The sequence below is a fragment of the Wyeomyia smithii genome, chromosome 3 (assembly GCF_029784165.1).
Source record: "Wyeomyia smithii strain HCP4-BCI-WySm-NY-G18 chromosome 3, ASM2978416v1, whole genome shotgun sequence".
Taxonomy (NCBI): Eukaryota; Metazoa; Arthropoda; class Insecta; order Diptera; family Culicidae; genus Wyeomyia; species Wyeomyia smithii.
The window spans coordinates 255201785-255221935 of record NC_073696.1 but is presented as its reverse complement, the minus strand read 5'-3'; the positions used below and the strand labels follow the sequence as shown (position 1 = coordinate 255221935).

General features: G+C 39.7%; 3 protein-coding genes across 3 annotated transcripts; 1 reads left to right on the top strand and 2 right to left on the bottom strand.

The window, feature by feature from the left end:
- Window positions 1-5386: 5386 nt before the first annotated feature.
- On the bottom strand, window positions 5387-9777 carry LOC129729813 (elongator complex protein 1). Its single transcript, XM_055688644.1, has 4 exons — window positions 9237-9777; window positions 6184-9171; window positions 5755-6125; window positions 5387-5677 (listed from the first exon to the last, which is right to left on the bottom strand). Exons 1-4 carry the CDS (start codon window positions 9665-9667, stop codon window positions 5613-5615), a joined length of 3855 nt encoding a protein of 1284 aa, XP_055544619.1. The 5' UTR covers window positions 9668-9777; the 3' UTR covers window positions 5387-5612.
- A 501-nt stretch (window positions 9778-10278) lies between these two features.
- LOC129729812 (vacuolar protein sorting-associated protein 45) lies at window positions 10279-12609 on the bottom strand. Its single transcript, XM_055688643.1, has 4 exons — window positions 12373-12609; window positions 11984-12182; window positions 11194-11933; window positions 10279-11133 (listed from the first exon to the last, which is right to left on the bottom strand). Exons 1-4 carry the CDS (start codon window positions 12463-12465, stop codon window positions 10441-10443), a joined length of 1725 nt encoding a protein of 574 aa, XP_055544618.1. The 5' UTR covers window positions 12466-12609; the 3' UTR covers window positions 10279-10440.
- Window positions 12610-12698: 89 nt separating this feature from the next.
- On the top strand, window positions 12699-14458 carry LOC129729811 (nuclear pore complex protein Nup58). Its single transcript, XM_055688641.1, has 2 exons — window positions 12699-13769; window positions 13826-14458. Exons 1-2 carry the CDS (start codon window positions 12831-12833, stop codon window positions 14396-14398), a joined length of 1512 nt encoding a protein of 503 aa, XP_055544616.1. The 5' UTR covers window positions 12699-12830; the 3' UTR covers window positions 14399-14458.
- Window positions 14459-20151: the final 5693 nt, after the last annotated feature.

The following is a 20151-nucleotide window of genomic DNA, read 5'->3' as shown; positions in this document are numbered from 1 at the left end:
AGCTGACCTCAACCCGCACACAGAAAAAGGCCCAACAAACAATTGGGCTAAATAAAACAGCTAAAAATTTTAAAATAGCTGAATACAGTCTGCATATAGGTGAAACGGATTGCTACAACGCTCAGATTGATTTACTAGCTGAACAAGCAAAATATTAAGGTTTAAAAAAACTTGTGAAATACTCCACGCCATGATTTGACTGTTGGCTGGTTAAGCGCCATTTCAATTAAATAAATAGCTACTAGACAACATCAACTGAACACTGAGCAAACTTGTTGAATAAACGCTTCTTGATACCACCCAGGAAACATTTTTTGGCTGAATAAACGTTTTTATAGCTAATCTTATTCAGCTGACGGCTGAACACAGGTCGAATAATGTATTTCTAAATGTTTTATCAGCTTTTAATCAGTCGGTTTTGGGGAACTAAATCAGCTACTTGTTACATTCGGCTTCCTAAATAGCCGAACAAGGGCTTGATAAGAAATATCTCAGCCATTTGAACAACTGTTATACATGCTGATCGATTCTGTAGAAGCGATTATTCATTCTTTGTACAGCTTGTAGGAAAAATCTTTTACAGCCAACAATTGCTGGCTTATAGTCTAAATTAGCGCCTATATGACAATTCCATGGCTAAAATTGTACATTCTGTCTTTCTGAAAAAGTGCTTTTTCAGCTTTCAAAATATATACTCGTCTTAATTAGACAATTTTTTTTGTTTAGGCGATTCGAACACATCTAAATCTTTCGATTTGTTGCACTTTTGTGTGTATTTTTTATTGTTTGTTTTTATAATATTGTTCGTGAAAAAATACCTTTTTAAAATTTAATTAGTTTACTGCCAATCTCGAATCTCGAACTCATGCTCATGAGGTTGCTGGTAGAATGCGTTGCCGATTCGTCTATCTTGTCATACATGCATACCTATCGATTTAACCCGTATATCTATTTCCAGTTTATTTCATAAACAATTTTACCTTGACTGTATATAAACTGAATTGAAGCTAACAAGCCCTTCAGCATTTTATACAAATGCTTAAGCGCTTGTTCAGCTGCATTTGTACGAAATGCTGAAGCGCTTGTTCAGCTACTTTCGCACAAAATGCTGAAGCGCTTGTTCAGCTACAATTCAATTTATATACAGAGAGAACGGAAAGGGATACGTACCCGTCGCAACTCTCATCGTACCACACAGTACACTTCAATAAAACACTGTTAAAGAAGTTGGACGTTTCAGTTGCATTAAGTATCGCGAAATCCCTCCAGTTTGCCAAGTAGCGCGCCGGCCTTGTGACTAAGTCCAGGTCTCGCGCTGCTGAAGTTTGTCGGGAAGCTACCTTTCTTGAAGGGTTGTGACAAAATCCACACAAGCTCGAATGACTCGAGAGAAGTAGGTTTTTAAATCTTTATTTTCCTGTTTCGACGTCTGGAGGCAGTGGAGGAGGCCCGGCTGTGGGATTGCTCGCTAAAGAATCCAGCACTAGCTCGCTTTGATTGGTGTTTTGCACGTTCCCCTGGATGTTCTCCATTTGTTCCGCTAGCCGGACCATCAGTGCCTGCTGATTGGAGAGGATCTACAGGATCGTTTTCTTGAAAGGTTTTCCGTGTTGCTTCTGTGTGCAGAAGTCTGTTGGAGCACCATGTTAAACATACATGGCGCGACGGAAAACAACCAGCACATCTTTACTTACAGCCTCGTCGCCACTTTATTACGATGAAAAGGTGGAACGATTATGTAACGTTAAAAACAATTAGGTACTTTATAACTTTTCAAAATATAACAATACGATATCACAACGTACTCACCCGGCTTCTACCTGATCGATGAAATTTGTCTCTTCGCAATATATGATGGCGCCACCGGCCAGACTGCGGTTGGATGACAGCGTCACCAGGGTCGCACCCCAACATATATGATATGTTAAAATGTCACTATTATTCTTGTTTATAGTCGTATCACATTCGTACAAAAATATTGGAAATATGCAATCCCATTTCCGGTCGAACTTCCGAACGTCTCTTTATTTGGCTCATATAAAAATGGAAATAGCATTTTTCAATTCGTCCGAAACAATCTTTTTGTGTATATCTTACTACTCAGTCGGACATTGTCCTATCGCAAGACTATTCTGGGGGGGGGGGAATTGTGCAGCTTGATTCGAACGATTTCCACTATTTTCGAGTACGTCACATACTGCCAGATTTGCTTTAAACTCAAAAGAAGCTGCTATTTTTATTTGTCCTTCAGCTCATCTAACCCGCAAAGTCGAAAAATATACGAAAAACGAAACATAACGCCCACCAGCGATCATTTAGTTTTGTTCGAGTTACTCGAAACGAAACGCGCAATGTCACTCCTGGTCTACATGAACAATTATAACGGTCCTTTTCAAAGCCACCTCAAATGAGCCGTTGAGAGCGAAAGTGGTACATGTGCCATTTTTGCACTTTTTGGTTTTTTTGCATAAATTGATGCAGAACGCAGTAATGTACTAATATGTCCAAATAAAACCGAGATCTGGCAACCTAAACCAAAGTTATAGCCAAAACAATTTTTGGTAAATAACATACCCAAGAAACATTTTTTGACTAAATAAGCGCTTTTATAACTAATTTATTCAGCTGACGGCTGAATATAGGTCGAATAATGTATTTCTAAGTGTTTAATCAGCTTTTGATCAGTCGGTTTTGGAGAACTAAATCAGCTACATGTTACATTCGGCTTCCTAAATAGCCGAACACGGGCTTAATAAGAAGTAACTCAGCCATTTGAACAAGTTTTATACATGCTGATCGGTTCTATAGAAGCGATTAATCATACTTTGAAAAGCTTGTAGAAAAACTCTTTAACAGCCAACAGTAGCTGGCTTATAGTCTATATAAGTGCTTTGTCAGCTTTATTACAGCTATGATTCAAAATATATAATAGTCTTGATTAGCCTTTTTTTTACTTAGGCGATTCGAACACATCTGAATCTTTCGATGTTTTGCACTTTTGTGTGTATTTTTCATCGCTTATTTTTATATTATTGTTAGTGAAAATTACCTATCCAATTAATTTACTGCCAGTCTCGAATCTCGAACTCATGCTCATGAGGTTCCTGGTAGAACGCGGTACCGATTCGTCTATCTTGACATACATGCATACGTATCGATTTAACCCGTATATATATTTCTATTTTATTTCATAAACAATTGTACATTGGCTGTACATATACTGAATTGTAGCTGAACAAGCGCTTCAGCATTTGTATCATATCCCAAGAACACGATAGAACACGTTTTGTCAAAGCGACTGTTCTCTGTAATTGATCGATTTAATACAAGGCACTGTAGAATTTTAATATTAGTGGGTACGGCTAGCCGTGCTGCTAAAACTATCATTATTTTTCGTTTGAACTGTTTGTTTCTGTTTACGGAATGGATACACTAGCAATGATTTCTACAATTTCTACAGTTAGGGATGCAAATGCTAAGTGCTTGTTCAGCTACAATTCAGTATATATACAGCCACTGTAAAACTGTTTATGAAATAAACTGGAAATATATGTACGGGTTAAATCGTTACCTATGCATGTATGTCAAGATAGACGAATCGGCAACGTGTTCTACCAGGAACCTCATGAGCATGAGTTCGAGATTCGAGTTTTTTTTTTGCAATTGGAATTGGAGAATTGGATACTAAAAAGGTAATTTTCACTAACAATAATAGAAAAATAAGCGATGAAAAATACACACAGAAGTGCAAAAAATCGAAAGATTTAGATGTGTTCGATTCGCCTATACAATAAAAAAATTGTCTAATTTAGACTTATATATATTTTGATTAATATTAATCGTAGCTGTAATAAAGCTGAAAAGGCACGTTTTAAGAAAAACAGAATGTACAATTTTAGCCATGGAATTGTCATATAGGCGCTTATTTATATTATAAGCCAGCTGCTGTTGGCTGTAAAAGAGTTTTTCTACAAGCTGTACAAAGAATGAATAATCGCTTCTACAGAATCGATCAGCATGTATAAAAGTTGTTCAAATGGCTGAGTTATTTCTTATTAAGCCCGTGTTTGGCTATTTAGGAAACCGAATGTAACAGGTAGCTGATTTAGTTCTCCAAAACCGACTGATTAAAAGCTGATTAAACGCTTAGAAATACATTATTCGACCTATGTTCAGCCGTCAGCTGAATAAGATTAGTTATAAAAGCGCTTGTTTAGCCAAAAAATGTTACTTGGCAAGTATCAAGAAGCGTTTATTCAACCAGTTCGTTTAGTGTTTGATAAATGTTGTCTAATAGCTAGTTTTTCAATCGAAATAGCGCTTAACCAGCCAACAATTGAATAGTGGCATGGAGTATTTCACAAGTTTTTTTAAACCTTAATTTATTGCTTGTTCAGCTGATAAATCAACCTGAGCGTTGTGGCAATCCGTTTCACCTTTATGCAGACTTTATTCAGCTATTTTAAATTATTAGCTGTTTTATTCAGCCCAAATGTTTGTTGGGTAATCGCCATTTCGTTGAGAGCAAAAGTGGTACATGTCCAGTCTGTGCATGTCAGATGACTTGTAAGTCGAGGATCTTAGGATATAAAACAATCATGTCTTCAGCAAAGTTGGTCAAGTGATTGAGTACTTTCAGATGAAGATCTGTCTGCTTTGAAAATTTCTCACTACCTGGCGCTAGTGTTTCACCTATTTCAGTATCAAATCGTATGCTGTTACCAAATACATATACACTAGCGCCACGAAGAGACAGAATTCCTTAACAAACAGATCATCATTCAATAGTACTCAATCACATGGACAACTCTGCTGAAGACATGAGTGTTCTATGTCTTCAGATTAGAGAGCTATAATGCATTATTCATGCTCACACTGGACATGTACCACTTTTACTCTCAACGTTTTCTGGTTGTCATTATTTTTCCCATAGAACAAAAGTGGTACATGTTTTTCCATTGAAGTTCTCGACCAGAACTCGTTATGTTTTCATGTACCATCGTTTGAAACTTTTCCAGCAATGGTTTAGTGCAGTTATGTTGGAAAAAATTGTTGAAAATAATTTACTATTTGAGTGTTTTCGTTTATCGCGTCTCCTGAAGAAATTTACCTAATGGCACATGTACCACTTTTGCTCTCAACGGCTCAAATATGTATCTTCAAAAGGTTTGATGAATAACAATTTGCGTAGTCCTACGTCAAAAGTGCGGTCGTTGAACATCGTTCCCTTTTTTACCCACTAGAGCATTTATCTTACTATTGGCACTCTGAAATGTAACCCGAGGCTGGCTCAGGAGATGTTAATGTCAAATGTTAAAATTTAATTCTAGAGCCCCTACTGAATTACGTAGCTCCACGTTTTGCTCTGGTAGAATTCATTTAATTTTTTATTTCATGTTAATAATAATGTTTATAATTCTGCCGTGGCATAATAAAATTGAATACTGGTGGACAATTTATTGAAGAACTTACCTTACGACGAAGCTGCTAAGCGAAAGATAAACGCATTCTACGAACGTTCTTATCGTTCAAACATAAACAACATTCGCTCGCTTTTCAAGCATTTAATTCAAACTTAGTCTTAAACTACTATCTATATATCATCAACTTCACTATTTCAACACTTCAAACTGCCAGGCAATACTCTGTAACTCGGGCTTATAACGTTGATGAGGTTCTGAAAAAGAAAACAAGGTAGAGAAAAAATGTGTTACTCCAAAACTTCAAACAAAACTGTACATCAAAAACACTTACTAATCATCGCATAATGCTGTACAGTCTGAACCTGGTTGATATCGCCGGTAGCAGCCGCGGTTGCCTCCACATCCTGCCCACTGCCAGGTACCACCATTTCCGGGATCCAAATCGAATCCAACGAAACCTTAATCAAATTGTACAGGGCTCCGTAATCACGCTGAATGTCGCCAGCGTGCTGCAGATAGTCCAGTTCGATTGCAACCTTACAGACGGATCGAATGTGTCGCTGCCGATCCGAACTGCAGATCCTCAACACCAGTGCGTGCAAGACATCGATCAAGGCAATATCTTCGAAGGGATTGCCTTCTTTCAGATTCTGCAGCTTGCGTTCATGCTTTCGACGATTTTTGCTCGAACGGTGGGATTTTCTAAAGTTAGGAGTAAATCATATAATCTTGAACTTTTTTTTTGTATCATTACTCTTACCCCGATCTCCCCGAGCTGCTAGTATACTTGGACGAAGCGACCGTTGAAGCGTCCGAATACAGATCACAGTCCTCCAGATAGGGATCGTTTTCATCAATGGGCTGCTCCAGTTTTTTGGCTGCTTTCTCTTGTCGAACGACTAACAGTCGATTCTTGTGCTTCAAAAATTCCTCTTTTTCATCCGTCAGTTTCTGCTTCAGTGTTTGCAGATATTCTTCCACAGCTGGGCGAATCACAGCCTCTACTAAACTTCCATCCACTAGCTGAGCTTCCAGAAGTGCCTTTTCGAATAGTTGATTCTTCAACAAAGTCTCCACAGCCAAAGTCGGATCCTTGAGGTATTCTTTTACCAACCACGCCGCCGCTTCATATTCACCGGCTTCTTGTAGAGCAGGAATCAGTGTTTGTACCAATCTTCGCATATCAGCTTCATCATAATTTGCTAGCTTCGCCAACCGCAGACATCTCTCCCATTCGAGGGCATTCCTAGCGGATGCGATTGCTTGTTGATAATCACCCGCCTTTTCGTAAATTAGGCTAGCGTCTGCTTGTTTGTTGGTCTGCCTTAGATGGTCACCATAGCGTGCGCAAATTTTTCGATAGCAGCTCAGGTTACCACGATACACCGCCATCGCCTTTGCGTACAAGCCATGTGTTATCGTCAGTTGCAGTGTCTCGTGAAATTTTTCATCATCATGCTCGTATCCCGCCATGTGTTCGATAGCTTTGGAGAAGCGCTTCAGATGGCAGTCGATCTTGTAGCGACGATAGTTTTCCTCCAAACGCTTCAGCTCATTCAAGAACGGAAGATACTCTTTGGGGTCCTTCTGAGATTTAGTAGCCACGAACAAAACCAGCCCAAAATCGTACATCCCAAGCGCTATGTTGAACAAATCGTTGATGTCAACCAAATAGAGCAGATATTTGAGTGCTTCCTCAGCGGCTTCATCTTGCCGTTGGGTACGCTTCAGAGCCCAGATGACTTCTAGGGCCTGTTCTAGTCGGCCAAGTTTCACGTAACAAGTGATCTTGGGAAGAGTGTAGTTCGAGTTGTTGCTCATAAGTTGAAGGAACCTGTCGCACAGAAAGTTGACTTTTACTTCAGACTGATAGTCGTTGGTGACCAGCTTGGTTTTTCCTTTAGGATAATTGCTTTCGTACATACTCTGACAGACGTTTTGATTCTGAAGATCGGTAATAAACAAGTTGAGCCAGTTTACATTGGTGATTTCTTGCAGGAAGCGATCAATGTTAGAGAGAAACAGTTCCGGATCATGATCTACAATCAGATTTAGGTTGATTCGCTCTTTTCGTAGAATATCGAAAGCTTTGAAGTACTCCAGCGCGTTCAGGTGATCCGCCACTAGGCAAAGAGACAAAACGCGAGGAGCAATCGCTTCCAGATTGCCACGCGGAAGCTGAAACACTGTTCGCGCTGCTTTCGGTACGACTGTCACCAACTTTGAGCCCCGTTCGATGCGACGGTTTCCCACCACTGAATTGTCCTGGAGATTGACGAACTTTAACTCTGCAATGGTTGTGTACAAAAGGTACCGTTCTGTTAAAAACATGGAGGTCACATTGGAGGCAATCAAAGACCCGTTGAGATAGAGATTTTGTCGATTGCGTAGCGAGTAAATCTTACTACTGTTATCGCTCGTTGTTCTAATTCGAAGCTGCTCACAGAAATCGGGCAGCTTTAAATGTTCTTCAAGAGTTGTCGGTTCATCGACATGTAAACGAAACGTCTGACCTGACAGAGCCTCAATCAAGACGGAATTTTTACTGATTCCTTCGATGCAACCAATCATTCTCGTTTGATCGGTGACTGTCACGCTGTTATGCAAATTTATCTTATTTTCGGGGATATCGATGGTGTAGATTTTAATTGTGTTTGATCCTTCAACTGAGAGCAAAATATCGCTGCGGAGCCAGCAATAATGGGAATAAACTCCAGCTGGGACTTTCAAACTTCCTATCGTATGAGTGGCTTTAATAGTTTTTGCAGAACCTTCCGAAAACTCCGGTCTGTAGAAGCTGATCGTGTTTGTGTGATCTACTGTAAAAAAGCAATTGGAATTGTACGAGTCACTTTCAGTATTTAGAAAACCAACAGCGTTGAGCTGCTTTTCTGTTTTTAGCGTAAAACCACACATTGGAGGAGGAATCACGACACTACGGAAATTTGTCAGCAGCAAAGCGGAACCATCGATGACCGCCACCAGGGATTCATCCGTCTTGTTTAATCCCCGCGAATGATCGACTGTGAAATTCCAGCGTGTCGCTCGATGTTCTCCATCTTCCAGCAGGATATGAAGCGTTCGACCTTCTGAATAATTCAGATCCCACTCAAGGGCTACGATCTGCTTATCGAATTCCTCGTACTGCTTGGTATACCAATGATAATTACATACAATCAAATAGTACAAACTATTCACTTTGCTTTCTTGCTTAATGCTGTGAATAACCAGCACCTCCGAGTCGTGACTCCAGTATAAACCTTCGACGGTTTCATCGTTCGACTTGAATGGCAACTCAATCTCCCTGTGTCTTAATCCATTTTTTTCGAACAGAGCAATCACTTGCTTTTCCTTCAGCAGTTGCGGCATTGCAATCCACAACCCAGACGGTCTCCAGGCCAGTGCAGTCTGTAAACCGAAACATTTCTCCGAGGTGAACTGCAGTGCCCCTTCCTTGTTGAACACTTTGAAAGCCCGACCGAAAGGACCCAGAAACCCAACAGCAAACAGTTCACCGTCAGCTCGCCAGCTGATCTTCAACTTCGTGTCAATTTGTTGTTCTCCGATTGCTAGATCAGATTCCTCTTTCTTTTGCCGCGCAGCGGCTTTTCCCTCCGATCCATGAAACTGAGTTTCCTTCTTTCCCCAGCCGATGCTCATAAACTCTCGATCGCCGAAGGTATCGTCTTTCAGACACACTTCGTTAATCGGATCGTAGGCCGCATTCATGGTTACCACGTTGAGATTGCTGCGACAAAAATTTAACAGTTTTTATCTGGATAATAATGTCAATTTCAATCTCCCCGTACTTACCAATCAACAAAGACCACCACTCCCTGGTCAGGGCTCCAGCACATCGCATCCAATCCACCAGCACAAAAAGTTACCTCATCTGGTTCAACAGCACCGCCTGTGCTGTCAACGTTCCGAACAACCATCACCTCCCCGGCAGCACTAGCAAAGCACAGCTCATCACTGAGTGCCAAATATTCCAGTCCAACCAGTTGCCCCGGTACCGAAAGTAACAACTTGCTGAACGGACTAACATCACAGGTCGGATCAGATGGGACGCAATCGCAGCGGTACACTGCATACTCTCCAGATCGGTCATCGAGCGTTGCCACATACAGAACATTACTGTTGTTTGGATCCACTACCATCAGAGTTCCACCGGTGGAACCCAACGGTGGAAGCGACGTTCCGAAATTGACACTTCGATGGCACAAACGGTACAGATTCTTCATAACTGTTTATGATGGTTTTGCGTAAGTTTTAAAGGTAAAATTAACAAATTCGGCACTTTTTAAAGACGAGCCGCACGCACGTTGTTTCGTTATTGTTTGGGTTACAGAATGTCAAGTTATTCCAGCGTTGCCAAACGTCATGGATGATTTTTCAGGACGATTTTTGCAGCATAACGCCAAAAAGTTACGTTAATATTTAATTTTTTGTTAAAATTTTTTAAATGCTTAATTGTGTAAATAGGACTTTAACCAGAAGTAAAATAAATTGGGAACATAGCAAAGCATACCATTTTGGGGAATTTGAGGCGTTGTCATTTTCCCATCCTCACAAGAATAGATTCAGTAAATTAGAAGTTTTCTACTCGGCGACAAATCTCATTTTTACCACGAAGTGAGAAAATGATTTTACCGATTGCCATAATTGTAAAAAAAATTTTATCTTAGCTATCCAATAAGCATTTAAAAGGTAAAACCTTCTTTTCTCAATTTCGCAAGATTATTTCAGGCGCTGTATCCTGTCTCATGAAAAACCTATTGGTTAACACAATTTATATGTTGCAAATGCGTTAAAATTCGTTAACATTTCGGACGCAAGAAATCGTGACATTAAATTAGTCATATGCAGATATACGTATATTCTAAAGCTAAGATATATAATAAATTAAGCGACGCATTAGCATATTTGTTTCATCAATAATGAAGGTATCATTCATTTGTAAAACCGTAATCCACCGGAAATGCATATTGCACACTCACAAACAAGTTCACTTCCTTCAAGCGGATCCCGTTGGAGCGCCGTGAAATTGCTGCAGCGATCGGGAATGTTTGAACGGAACTCCAGCAGTTGCCGCCACGATTTCCTCAATAAAACTTTCCGAGTTGTGAATGGTTGTCCCACCCAGAAGTACCTTAAATCCCTCTTGGTTGAACCGGTGAACGGTTAATGCTTCCTCGTACGTCGTACCTCCGATCATGAAAACGATCACTTCCTGCGGTGGTCTGCGATACGGCAGTTCATTCCCCATTATCGGATAAGCCGAATCCAGCGGACGGCCTTTAACGACTTCCTCTAGAGTTTCCTTTAAAACACAATTGTGCTGAGTATAGACATTCTCGACCCCTTTGAGACCCTTGATCAAATTCCGCGTCAACTTTACCGCATCCGTAATTTTGACTAGATTAAACAATTCTTGACGCGCGTTCATGCTTATGTATTCAAGAATTTTTGGAACAATATGAGCGCGACCGCCCCGATCTTGCAATATTCTCAGCAGCCCAGAAGTGCCGCAGTTGGCGTGACGTTCATAGCGCATAGAATACAGCAAAGCCAAACGAAGCGCATTGTGAAGACTAATTTTCTCATCGGAAACTAGCTTTTTCACCCGCTGCAGTTGGGTCGAATGATCAGCGCGGCAGGCGATTTCCTGCTCCAGCTCAGAAACCTCAAATAGTTGTTGTTTGCTAACCTAAATAGAGAATCAGAGCATATTTATTTTAGAACTGTCCAATTATTGTATGATAATTACCTGTAAAGACAATTCACTTATAAGCACCAGGTGCTTGTTGACTGCACCGCTCATCTTTTTAAACTGCGGATATGTCTCTACGAAGTTTTTCATATCGCTAATGCTTTCGATTTTCTTCTGATCGTGAACCTTCTTTTGGAACTCATCCATTAACCCCTTAATCGTGGTAGCAATTTCACCAAAATTTGAGTACAAATTGGCGGCAAAGAACTCATCCTGCTCTGATGAAAGTACAACCTCCTTCAAATCCTTGGGAACACCCTGAACGCCAGACAGGTCAACGCGTTGTTTAGTAATTGTCAACAACTCATGAACCATAGCCTGGTAAGTCCACTGATTGAGAAGTGGTGTAACAGGGTCATCCCGGCGATCGAGAATTAGTAGCAGCGGGGGAGCAGCTCCATCTTCTGGCGGTCGAAAGCTAAACAGGGCCGTTTCCTTGTTGATAATCTCGTGAACCTTTTTAGCTAACATCTGAGCCGCAGCGGAACTGGCTTTGAAACGAATTGCTGGACGCATTTTGAATGATAGAAGTACACTGATTAGACCCTGGGTGGATCTATCCAGGGCATCTGGTTCCCACGCCAGACCGCGGAGGCAAGTTGGAATGTTGAACGAGAATAGATTGGAATTCACAGGCAAATAATCGGCGTAGATCTCCATAACCTCACGAACGGATTCGCTTTCATCGCTTTCGGCCAGCAATTTGATTTCCGTCCGGGGGATAATGTTGCTGAAATCTTAGACAAAATATTGATCGATTTGTATGATAGTCATACGATGCACTTACTGATAAAGTAGGAACCGTATTTAGGAGACTTTAGTTCGGTCTGCAGTCTCAAAACATTATCCCGAGTTGGCCGAATAAATACAATACATTTGAGGTACTTGAGCCGTTCATTAGATCGGCCGGAGTCGATGCGCTCAAACAGATATACCTCCTTCTGTAGCATTTCGGACTGAGCGAAGGCCATCGATACGATGCTCGTCTGAAAATCGAAAAATACTCTTCTTAGATAACAGTTTTACGATTTTCATTAAAATGTATAATCACTACTTAATCAATCAACTTTCTATGGCATTGGGCAATTCTTAGGAATTTGAAATATTATTTTCACGTTTAAATGCCAATTTCCTGTCCGAATGTGCCCCAAAACATGTTATCAAACCTAAACTTACGGTTTCACGATCCATCAGTAACATTTTCATTCCTGGCCCAGCCGATGCTATCATTTTTTCGAGATATAATTGAATTGCCCGGGTTACATTCATCGTGGAATGTATTTTAGTGCGACTTTGAACAGCGACAACCCGATAAATTACAGTTTACTGCATAAATTTGATTAAAACACCGTTTTTTCACCACGTAAATTTCACTGCCAGCTGCTGGTGAACGAGTTTTCCGATTTTTCTGGCTTTCATGTTTTGCTCTTGTTTTTCTAACTTTATAACTTTATAGCATTATAGCAACGTTGACAGAACAGAACAATCAAAACTGTCAAATTCACAAATTCCGAAACGAGGACGCAGCGGACGCTGCCTTCTTATTTCGTGCATCAATTTGTTTCTATTCTGTAAATCATTTTTCTTTATGAAGTGTTTGATTTCCAAATTAGTGTGTGTAAATTCTGTACGCGATGTCCGGATTTAGCTTCGGAACCCCAACGACGAGCGCGCCGGCATACCCATTTGGAACAGGGGTGACAACGACTGCTACAGCCGCTCCTTCTGCAGCTGCTGGTGTGACACCAGCAGCGACCGGTTTTAGCTTTGGTACTTTACCAACTGCTAGTGCGGCACCAGCATTCGGTACTTTGACTGCCAAGCCTGCTCAAACAACAGCAGCACCGGGATTCAGCTTCGGAACTACCACCACTCAAGCTACGACAACAAGTGCATCGACCGGATTCACTCTACCGGGAGCAGCAAATCCGACGGTTCCAGCTGCTACGGGATTAACTTTTGGCACCGGTGCTAGTAGTGCTGCAGCAGCACCAGCACTCTCACTTGGTGGTACAGGAGCTTTTGGCGTTGGAACTGGAAGCACGCTATTCGGTTCCGCAGCGAAAACGACTGCTGCAGTACAATCGCTGCCCGCAGCATCCACTACAACTTCTGCTGGCCTAGGGCAAAAACCAGTGGGCTTAGGTGGAGTGGATATAAACGCAGCGGCACCAAAATCAGTCGAAGGCAAGCCTGATAGCACTAAAGCAAAAGAATTTCAGGTTCCTCAGGAAATTATCAGTACCGTTGAGCAGCTGAAAGAGTATATAAAACGGCAGAAAACTTTCAGCTCCGATATCGCTAGGACTTCATCTCGAAAGCTTTATAATGTTTCCTCCGAAATCAGTAGATTAAATTGGAGCTTAATTGATATTTCGAATAGCGTAACTAATAATCAATCTGCCATCAAAACGCTGCGATCCGAAACTGCCGGGATCATTCAGCAAGCCGATATGGCTCAACGAACTCACGACACCCCGGCTGGACTGCAGTTTGAAAATACCATGCCGCTACAGTACTTTATTGAGCTTATCCAGAAATACGAAAGCGATTTGCTTAATCTTAAACATCAGGTCGAACATGGTAAAAACACAGTTTGTAAAAATTTACTTAAATGCTTTTCTTATAGGTCGAACTAACGGAGAAACATATGCAGTCATTGGCGGTTCCGCAACATTTCACAGCCGCAGACTTGAAGCGCGGTCTGCAGCAGATTCACGAAAGCTTCGTTGCCTTGGCGGGTCGGTTACACGAGACCCATCAGAAAGTGGAAGCCCAGAAGGAGCAGTACATGAACTTGCGTCGCTATCTGTTGCGTGATAACACGGATGTTTTCGAGGAAACCCCATTGCCAGGCGGTCAATCTACGCAGCAACGATTCTCCGGCTCGATATCAACTGGACCAACACCATTCTCCACCCTAATGGGCACCATGAACTTAGGGGTCTCGAAACCCAGCCCCGAAAGGACTCTGTGGCCACGGGTATCCGGATTCGCCCCAACACCGATGGGAGTAGCCGGACCAAGTGGAATGTCCACATTCGGTTCCGCACTGGCTGGAGCCGACGGCAGCAGCGCGCTAGGGAGAAGCTTTGACAGTGCAGCCACAGCGGGAGGCTCCGGAGCTCCGACGGCATTCGGCAGCGGGACGGTGTTCAATCTTCAAACGCCTCCACTCGGAAGCAAACGAAATAAACACTAGCAACGACGAAACTAACATACTATGTCCTATGTTATTATTGAAAATATACACTGTCCAAGAGATTCATCGTTGTTTTATTTTTTATCTTTTGTTTTTGTAAGATTGTTGTAACTATAATAAAAAAAGAGCAGTAGAGTTTATATAGAAGCGTGTAGAGGAAAGGGTAAAGGTATAAAAATCCGTCACTTTACCACGGTGACAAAACTACCTTCCTTTCTGTAACAGTCGTTAGAGATGCAGAGGTAAACTCGGTTTTTGGCAACAAAGATTGTGACGCTTCCTCCCTCCTTCCTAACCAACTTTAATGACGTAGCCGGCGCCGTTATCGATCTATATGAAGCGGAAGCTACTGAATTGTACATTGAAGATAGTAAATTAATCATAAAATAGCCACGCTACGATGGTTCTTGCAACTTCACTTCACTATGCCCAGATTCATCACGGAGAAGCAGCTACGACTATGTGCGGTCATTCAAGGTGAAGCTCAGTTTTTAGATTAGATTATTTTTAGATTCGATAAAGAAGTTACTAAAAACGTTGCACAAATAATTATGAAGTAAGTAATAGGGGGACAAGGGGCAAGATAAGCACCCTAAGCTCCTCAGCTTATTGTTACGGTACAATGATAGAAAAGCTACTGAATACATTTTTACTACATAGACTAAGAACAATGATAAATAGTCGCTATATTGGAAACATAAGAAAAAGACAATTTTGTCTTAGGTAATAGCAAATTTATTAAGCTAAAGGCGTGCCTTCCCAAGTAACCAGTAAGCACTAAATCATTGCCCTACAACAATACTATATTTGATTACAGAATTCTGGGTAAGAACTTATTCTGACCTAAATGATTGTATATATTTTATATACTGGTAAAAAGGCGAAATAGCGAGCAGATAAAGTGCTGCAGGTGGCAATCATTGATATGCATCACTAATGCTGATTTGGAGCAACCATGAGATTCCTCTTTTCTGACATGTGAGTTAAGAAAACAAACGTAAAAAAATTGGAACCTTAATTATTTGGTGTCTGGAACAAATGCAAAAATATATTCAGAAGTAATACAGTCGTTGTTCGCTAACTGCAACATGTTTACATTGCAGTTATCGAATGCCGTTCGATAACTGCAACACTTGACCGTCACTACCATTTTTGTTTTCAATGATGTCGAAATGTATTTTTTTAATGGAATAGTGGGAAAATAGTACGAGGGTGGTATCCAAGACACGACCGCATGTTTGACGTAGGACTACGATAGTTTTATATTTCATTTAGAGAATTCAGACATTGTTTGATTTGACCACGTTTCACTTTCGACGCGGTTTGACTTTGGCACACATAAGCCAAAAACGAGCGGTTATGTTTAATCATAATTTATAATTTTCTTGTTTTGCTTTTAAACAATTCAAACTCAACAACCACCAAGAGAAGGGCATTTTGTCCATTATGTTGCCGAAACCGAAACCAAAATAGACATGATTAAAGCGGTACTTAATACGGTGCTATACCTCTAATTACTCGGAAGGGTCATATCAAGTGTCTAGGTCGTTGAAGGCTTCATGCGGACGTCGCGTTCCGGTTACTTTCAGATTATTGAGCCTAAATCCATCAAACGACACCTCTAACAACTTACAATCCTAAAACTAGTTCATTGGTGGCCACATATTGTTAAGGTCATATGCCACCAGAAAGTCATAAAAAGAAAAGCGTTTATTTTTAAAAATAATTTAGATTATTTATTTGCAGACATCTATTTAAGAAGAAAAAAATACTGTTTTTAACATTGATGAATACCTTTCATCCTAATGCAGTCAAATTAGGATGAAAGGTATTCATCAATGTTAAAAAAAGGCAATTTTTTATATGGGTCTTAATTAAGAACGATTTAGTAGAAAGCAAACTTCCTTGCATCTTCAATTGCGCTTGTGAAAGATAGCCCACTCACCGATTTCAAAGCAGTATCATTGTTAGTTTCTTACAACTGCTTAGCAAAGAAGTCACATAAAAAAATCCTGTATTTACACGTTCGTTGGAAAAGTTACGATAAAGAGTTGCAGTTTTTTGTGGAAAATCTATATCCACAAAAATTTTGAAATTGACATTGGAATTTATGAGGATGTAGTATGTAACCAGCGTTGCCATTGTGCCAGATAAATCTGGATTTTGCCAGATTTCTGTTCGCGCGCCAGACAAACAGATAAACCTCAGAATCTGCCAGATATTTGTAAATGAGCCAGATATTTGCCAGATTTCATCCGCGTCGTCTCGCAAAAAGGTCATCACTGCGAGATTGGCCGTGCCTGGCCTTTACCTACCTACACCCGACGAGAACAAAAAGAAGGTCATCACTTTCAATTCTGCCAGGAATTTTATTCAAAAATGAGTGACAGATTTTTGCCAGACTTGACTTTTTATTTTCGTTTGCCAGATTTTATTCAAAACTTAGTGGCAACGCTGCATGTAACAGTCATTATTTTTTCATTTTAGGCCAATTGAAACATTTATTCATTAAGCAGAACCAGAAAAAAATTAATCAGTTTCAAGATACCAATGAAAAAACAAACAACAAAATGCCATATTTAAAAGTCATCCGTCTGTTTCCTTCAAAAATAAACCAAGCTCGGTTTGATAAACAACATTAACCTCTCCAACTGATGTTTGCATAATGTTGTTCAATTACAAGTCTGGCAATGACAGGTTGTGTTCATATGTTCAGTATCTTTACACGGTTGTGTTTATATGTTGTGTTGTGCGACAGGTTGTGTTTATATGTTTAGTAATATTTTCTTGCAGATGCTGATGTAATATTTTTGTAATTGAAAAATACGAATATGAATGTTTAAAACCTAACGTCAAGATGCATATAATTTGGGTTTTCTCTATACCACAACCGCGTAATGCAACTAGGATTGTCATATTTAATTAAATTTATTGAACTGGAAAAAAAACCATCAGTACAGCTTAAACGAGCTATCTGAACTATCTGTTTAAAAATTTTTACGAAGCATATTGGTTTTCTATTGTCTTCTAAATAGCCTATAGTTGGTCATTTAGATAAATCTGAGAAAAACAGAGTGTAGAATTCAAAAAGACAGCAACCCAAATGCAACTTCTAATTTTAGGAATTTGAAAGAAGTTTTCATCATTAAACATGGATAAGAAAATCACTACGGTTGCAGTTCAAATGCCATCTACTCGTCACGACAACCAAAAGGAAACGAGCAACGGGGTATCAAGCTTCATATTAGTAGAATGTTAACACAACTTTTGTTGAAGAGATATTTTAATTATTATATAACAATCTTTCGCAATATTCTACCTGTCGATTAAGACATCGGTGTTTGAAATCTGTTCAGGGGTAGTAATACAATAAGCACTTTAAAACGATGAGATGCAACTGTATAAAGCCTCCTCGTGATTGGTTGAAAGCTGCGAAACTGAAGTAGAAGAAGTGGATTTCAACTGAACTTTTTACTAATTTACTGTTCATCGTACAATGTACAATGTACAATGATATGCCAATTATTGCATCACATGCTTTGGCAACCTTCGTCGTTCGATCAAAGCATTGGTGGTCAAAATCCGTTCAGTTGTAATCACATATTGGATGCAACATCCAACATCGTGATATACTGTTGCGTACAGAATTATTTTATCCCCGGTCGCACAGTGTAGTGTGCGAACACGCACCATTGTACGTCGACAGCAGCTACATTGTTTTCACTTGGCTTGACTGCACACAAATGGCAATCGAGTGCTACTGCACTGACGACGAGCGACCGTCTTCTCATACATGGCTCGATGCAGTACTGTTGCCTGTGTCAGCATGTTTTCCTTCAAGACATCAGTTTTAATAACATTCTCACAACAGATCGTTTAATTGTCTGATAAAGGAGGTTGTTACGAACTTTCCGAAAAAGCTTTACTTTCGAGACATCAAAATAGTCTAGGTTCATAGAAGCAAATATTAGTTGACCTATTGGGACGGAAGATTCTGTCAATTTTTTTTTGCCACTGAATAGAGGTTTTCATAGCAGACAGTTGGTGTCCACTCATGAAGTCTGTGCCAGGAGTGTTCGCATGTGATTGGTACATTGTTCGTAAAAATACGACCTTTTCATCAATTTTCACTGTTTAACAATTAAGTAACAATGATATATGAAGAATCACAAAATTGTCCATCATTTTATCAATCCAACGACATATTGATTATTGTGATCCATCATGTGGTTACATCAGTATCACCGTTTGAAATCTTTCATTCCGACGTTACATCTTGGTTATTAGTTTCCTCAGAATGTATCTCGATATAGTGCGGTTAGACGTAGTCCTACGTCAAAATAGCAGAAAACTAAAATAGATTTTTAATCAATTTGATTATCATATTTCCGCTACTACTACTTTACATAACCAATATGTAGGCGAAGATAAAGTTCATCACTACAGAAGACCATTTTACGAGACGTTTCTGAACTCAATTCATGAATGAAATTTTCACAGAAAGCTGGGAACCGCTGACGTAACGCAAGTAAAAGCAACATCAATGTCAGCAGGATCCGTGACACCTGTCAGTTCCTAAAATGGTCTATTTAACGCTAGGTCACAAAATATTCTTTGTGATCTACTATGCACTGCCTCACTGAGTAGTGAAAGCTAGCCAAACAATGCACAAGGAATTTTTTTTTTCTCTTATAATAATTACGGAAAGTGAACCACATAACCTGGTGATTTTGCTTCATTGATTAAAAGTGGAGATCTATAATCTCCCATCTAGAATGAAGAAACAACAAGTAAACGAAATCGAAAAAAAAATGAGAAAAATGAAAAAGTCCCTTTGAAATGTTTCTAGAAATTGAACAATTTTCATTTTCGAATGCATTTAAAATCCCCCCGCAAGATTTGTCACTTCAACGTCAAATATGACTTTGATTTTAGATTTGACGGATTGCGGTCTGATAACTGCAAAGTTATTGCAGTTATCGGTCTTGCAGTTAAAAGACTTGCAGTTATCGAACGGCGACTGTACATGGTTTATTTTGTGCATGTGTTCTTCCTCAACATCGTTTGGAATTCAACAGGGACTTTTTTTCATCTCCTGATATTGACGGTTCAGAAACCACCAGCTTAGGAGATCTGGATCCAACTCACTAGTTTGCAAAAATTAATCAGTTTCAAGATACCAATGAAAAAACAAACAACAAAATGCCATATTTAAAAGTCATCCGTCTGTTTCCTTCAAAAATAAACCAAGCTCGGTTTGATAAACAACATTAACCTCTCCAACTGATGTTTGCATAATGTTGTTCAATTACAAGTCTGGCAATGACAGGTTGTGTTCATATGTTCAGTATCTTTACACGGTTGTGTTTATATGTTGTGTTGTGCGACAGGTTGTGTTTATATGTTTAGTAATATTTTCTTGCAGATGCTGATGTAATATTTTTGTAATTGAAAAATACGAATATGAATGTTTAAAACCTAACGTCAAGATGCATATAATTTGGGTTTTCTCTATACCACAACCGCGTAATGCAACTAGGATTGTCATATTTAATTAAATTTATTGAACTGGAAAAAAAACCATCAGTACAGCTTAAACGAGCTATCTGAACTATCTGTTTAAAAATTTTTACGAAGCATATTGGTTTTCTATTGTCTTCTAAATAGCCTATAGTTGGTCATTTAGATAAATCTGAGAAAAACAGAGTGTAGAATTCAAAAAGACAGCAACCCAAATGCAACTTCTAATTTTA

What these genes read in the sequence shown, in the direction of transcription:
- LOC129729813 (XM_055688644.1), bottom strand. Translation starts at nt 9,667, where the DNA reads ATGAAGAATCTGTACCGTTTGTGCCATCGAAGTGTCAATTTCGGAACG. An exon ending in GTGGTGGTCTTTGTTGATTG is followed by an intron (nt 9,172 to 9,236) that starts GTAAGTACGGGG and finishes TTTTTGTCGCAG; the next exon opens with CAATCTCAACGTGGTAACCA. An exon ending in AGCAGCTCGGGGAGATCGGG is followed by an intron (nt 6,126 to 6,183) that starts GTAAGAGTAATG and finishes TCCTAACTTTAG; the next exon opens with AAAATCCCACCGTTCGAGCA.
- LOC129729812 (XM_055688643.1), bottom strand. Translation starts at nt 12,465, where the DNA reads ATGAATGTAACCCGGGCAATTCAATTATATCTCGAAAAAATGATAGCA. An exon ending in TACTGATGGATCGTGAAACC is followed by an intron (nt 12,183 to 12,372) that starts GTAAGTTTAGGT and finishes TTCGATTTTCAG; the next exon opens with ACGAGCATCGTATCGATGGC. An exon ending in TAAGTGAATTGTCTTTACAG is followed by an intron (nt 11,134 to 11,193) that starts GTAATTATCATA and finishes TTCTCTATTTAG; the next exon opens with GTTAGCAAACAACAACTATT.
- LOC129729811 (XM_055688641.1), top strand. Translation starts at nt 12,831, where the DNA reads ATGTCCGGATTTAGCTTCGGAACCCCAACGACGAGCGCGCCGGCATAC. An exon ending in TGCTTAATCTTAAACATCAG is followed by an intron (nt 13,770 to 13,825) that starts GTCGAACATGGT and finishes CTTTTCTTATAG; the next exon opens with GTCGAACTAACGGAGAAACA.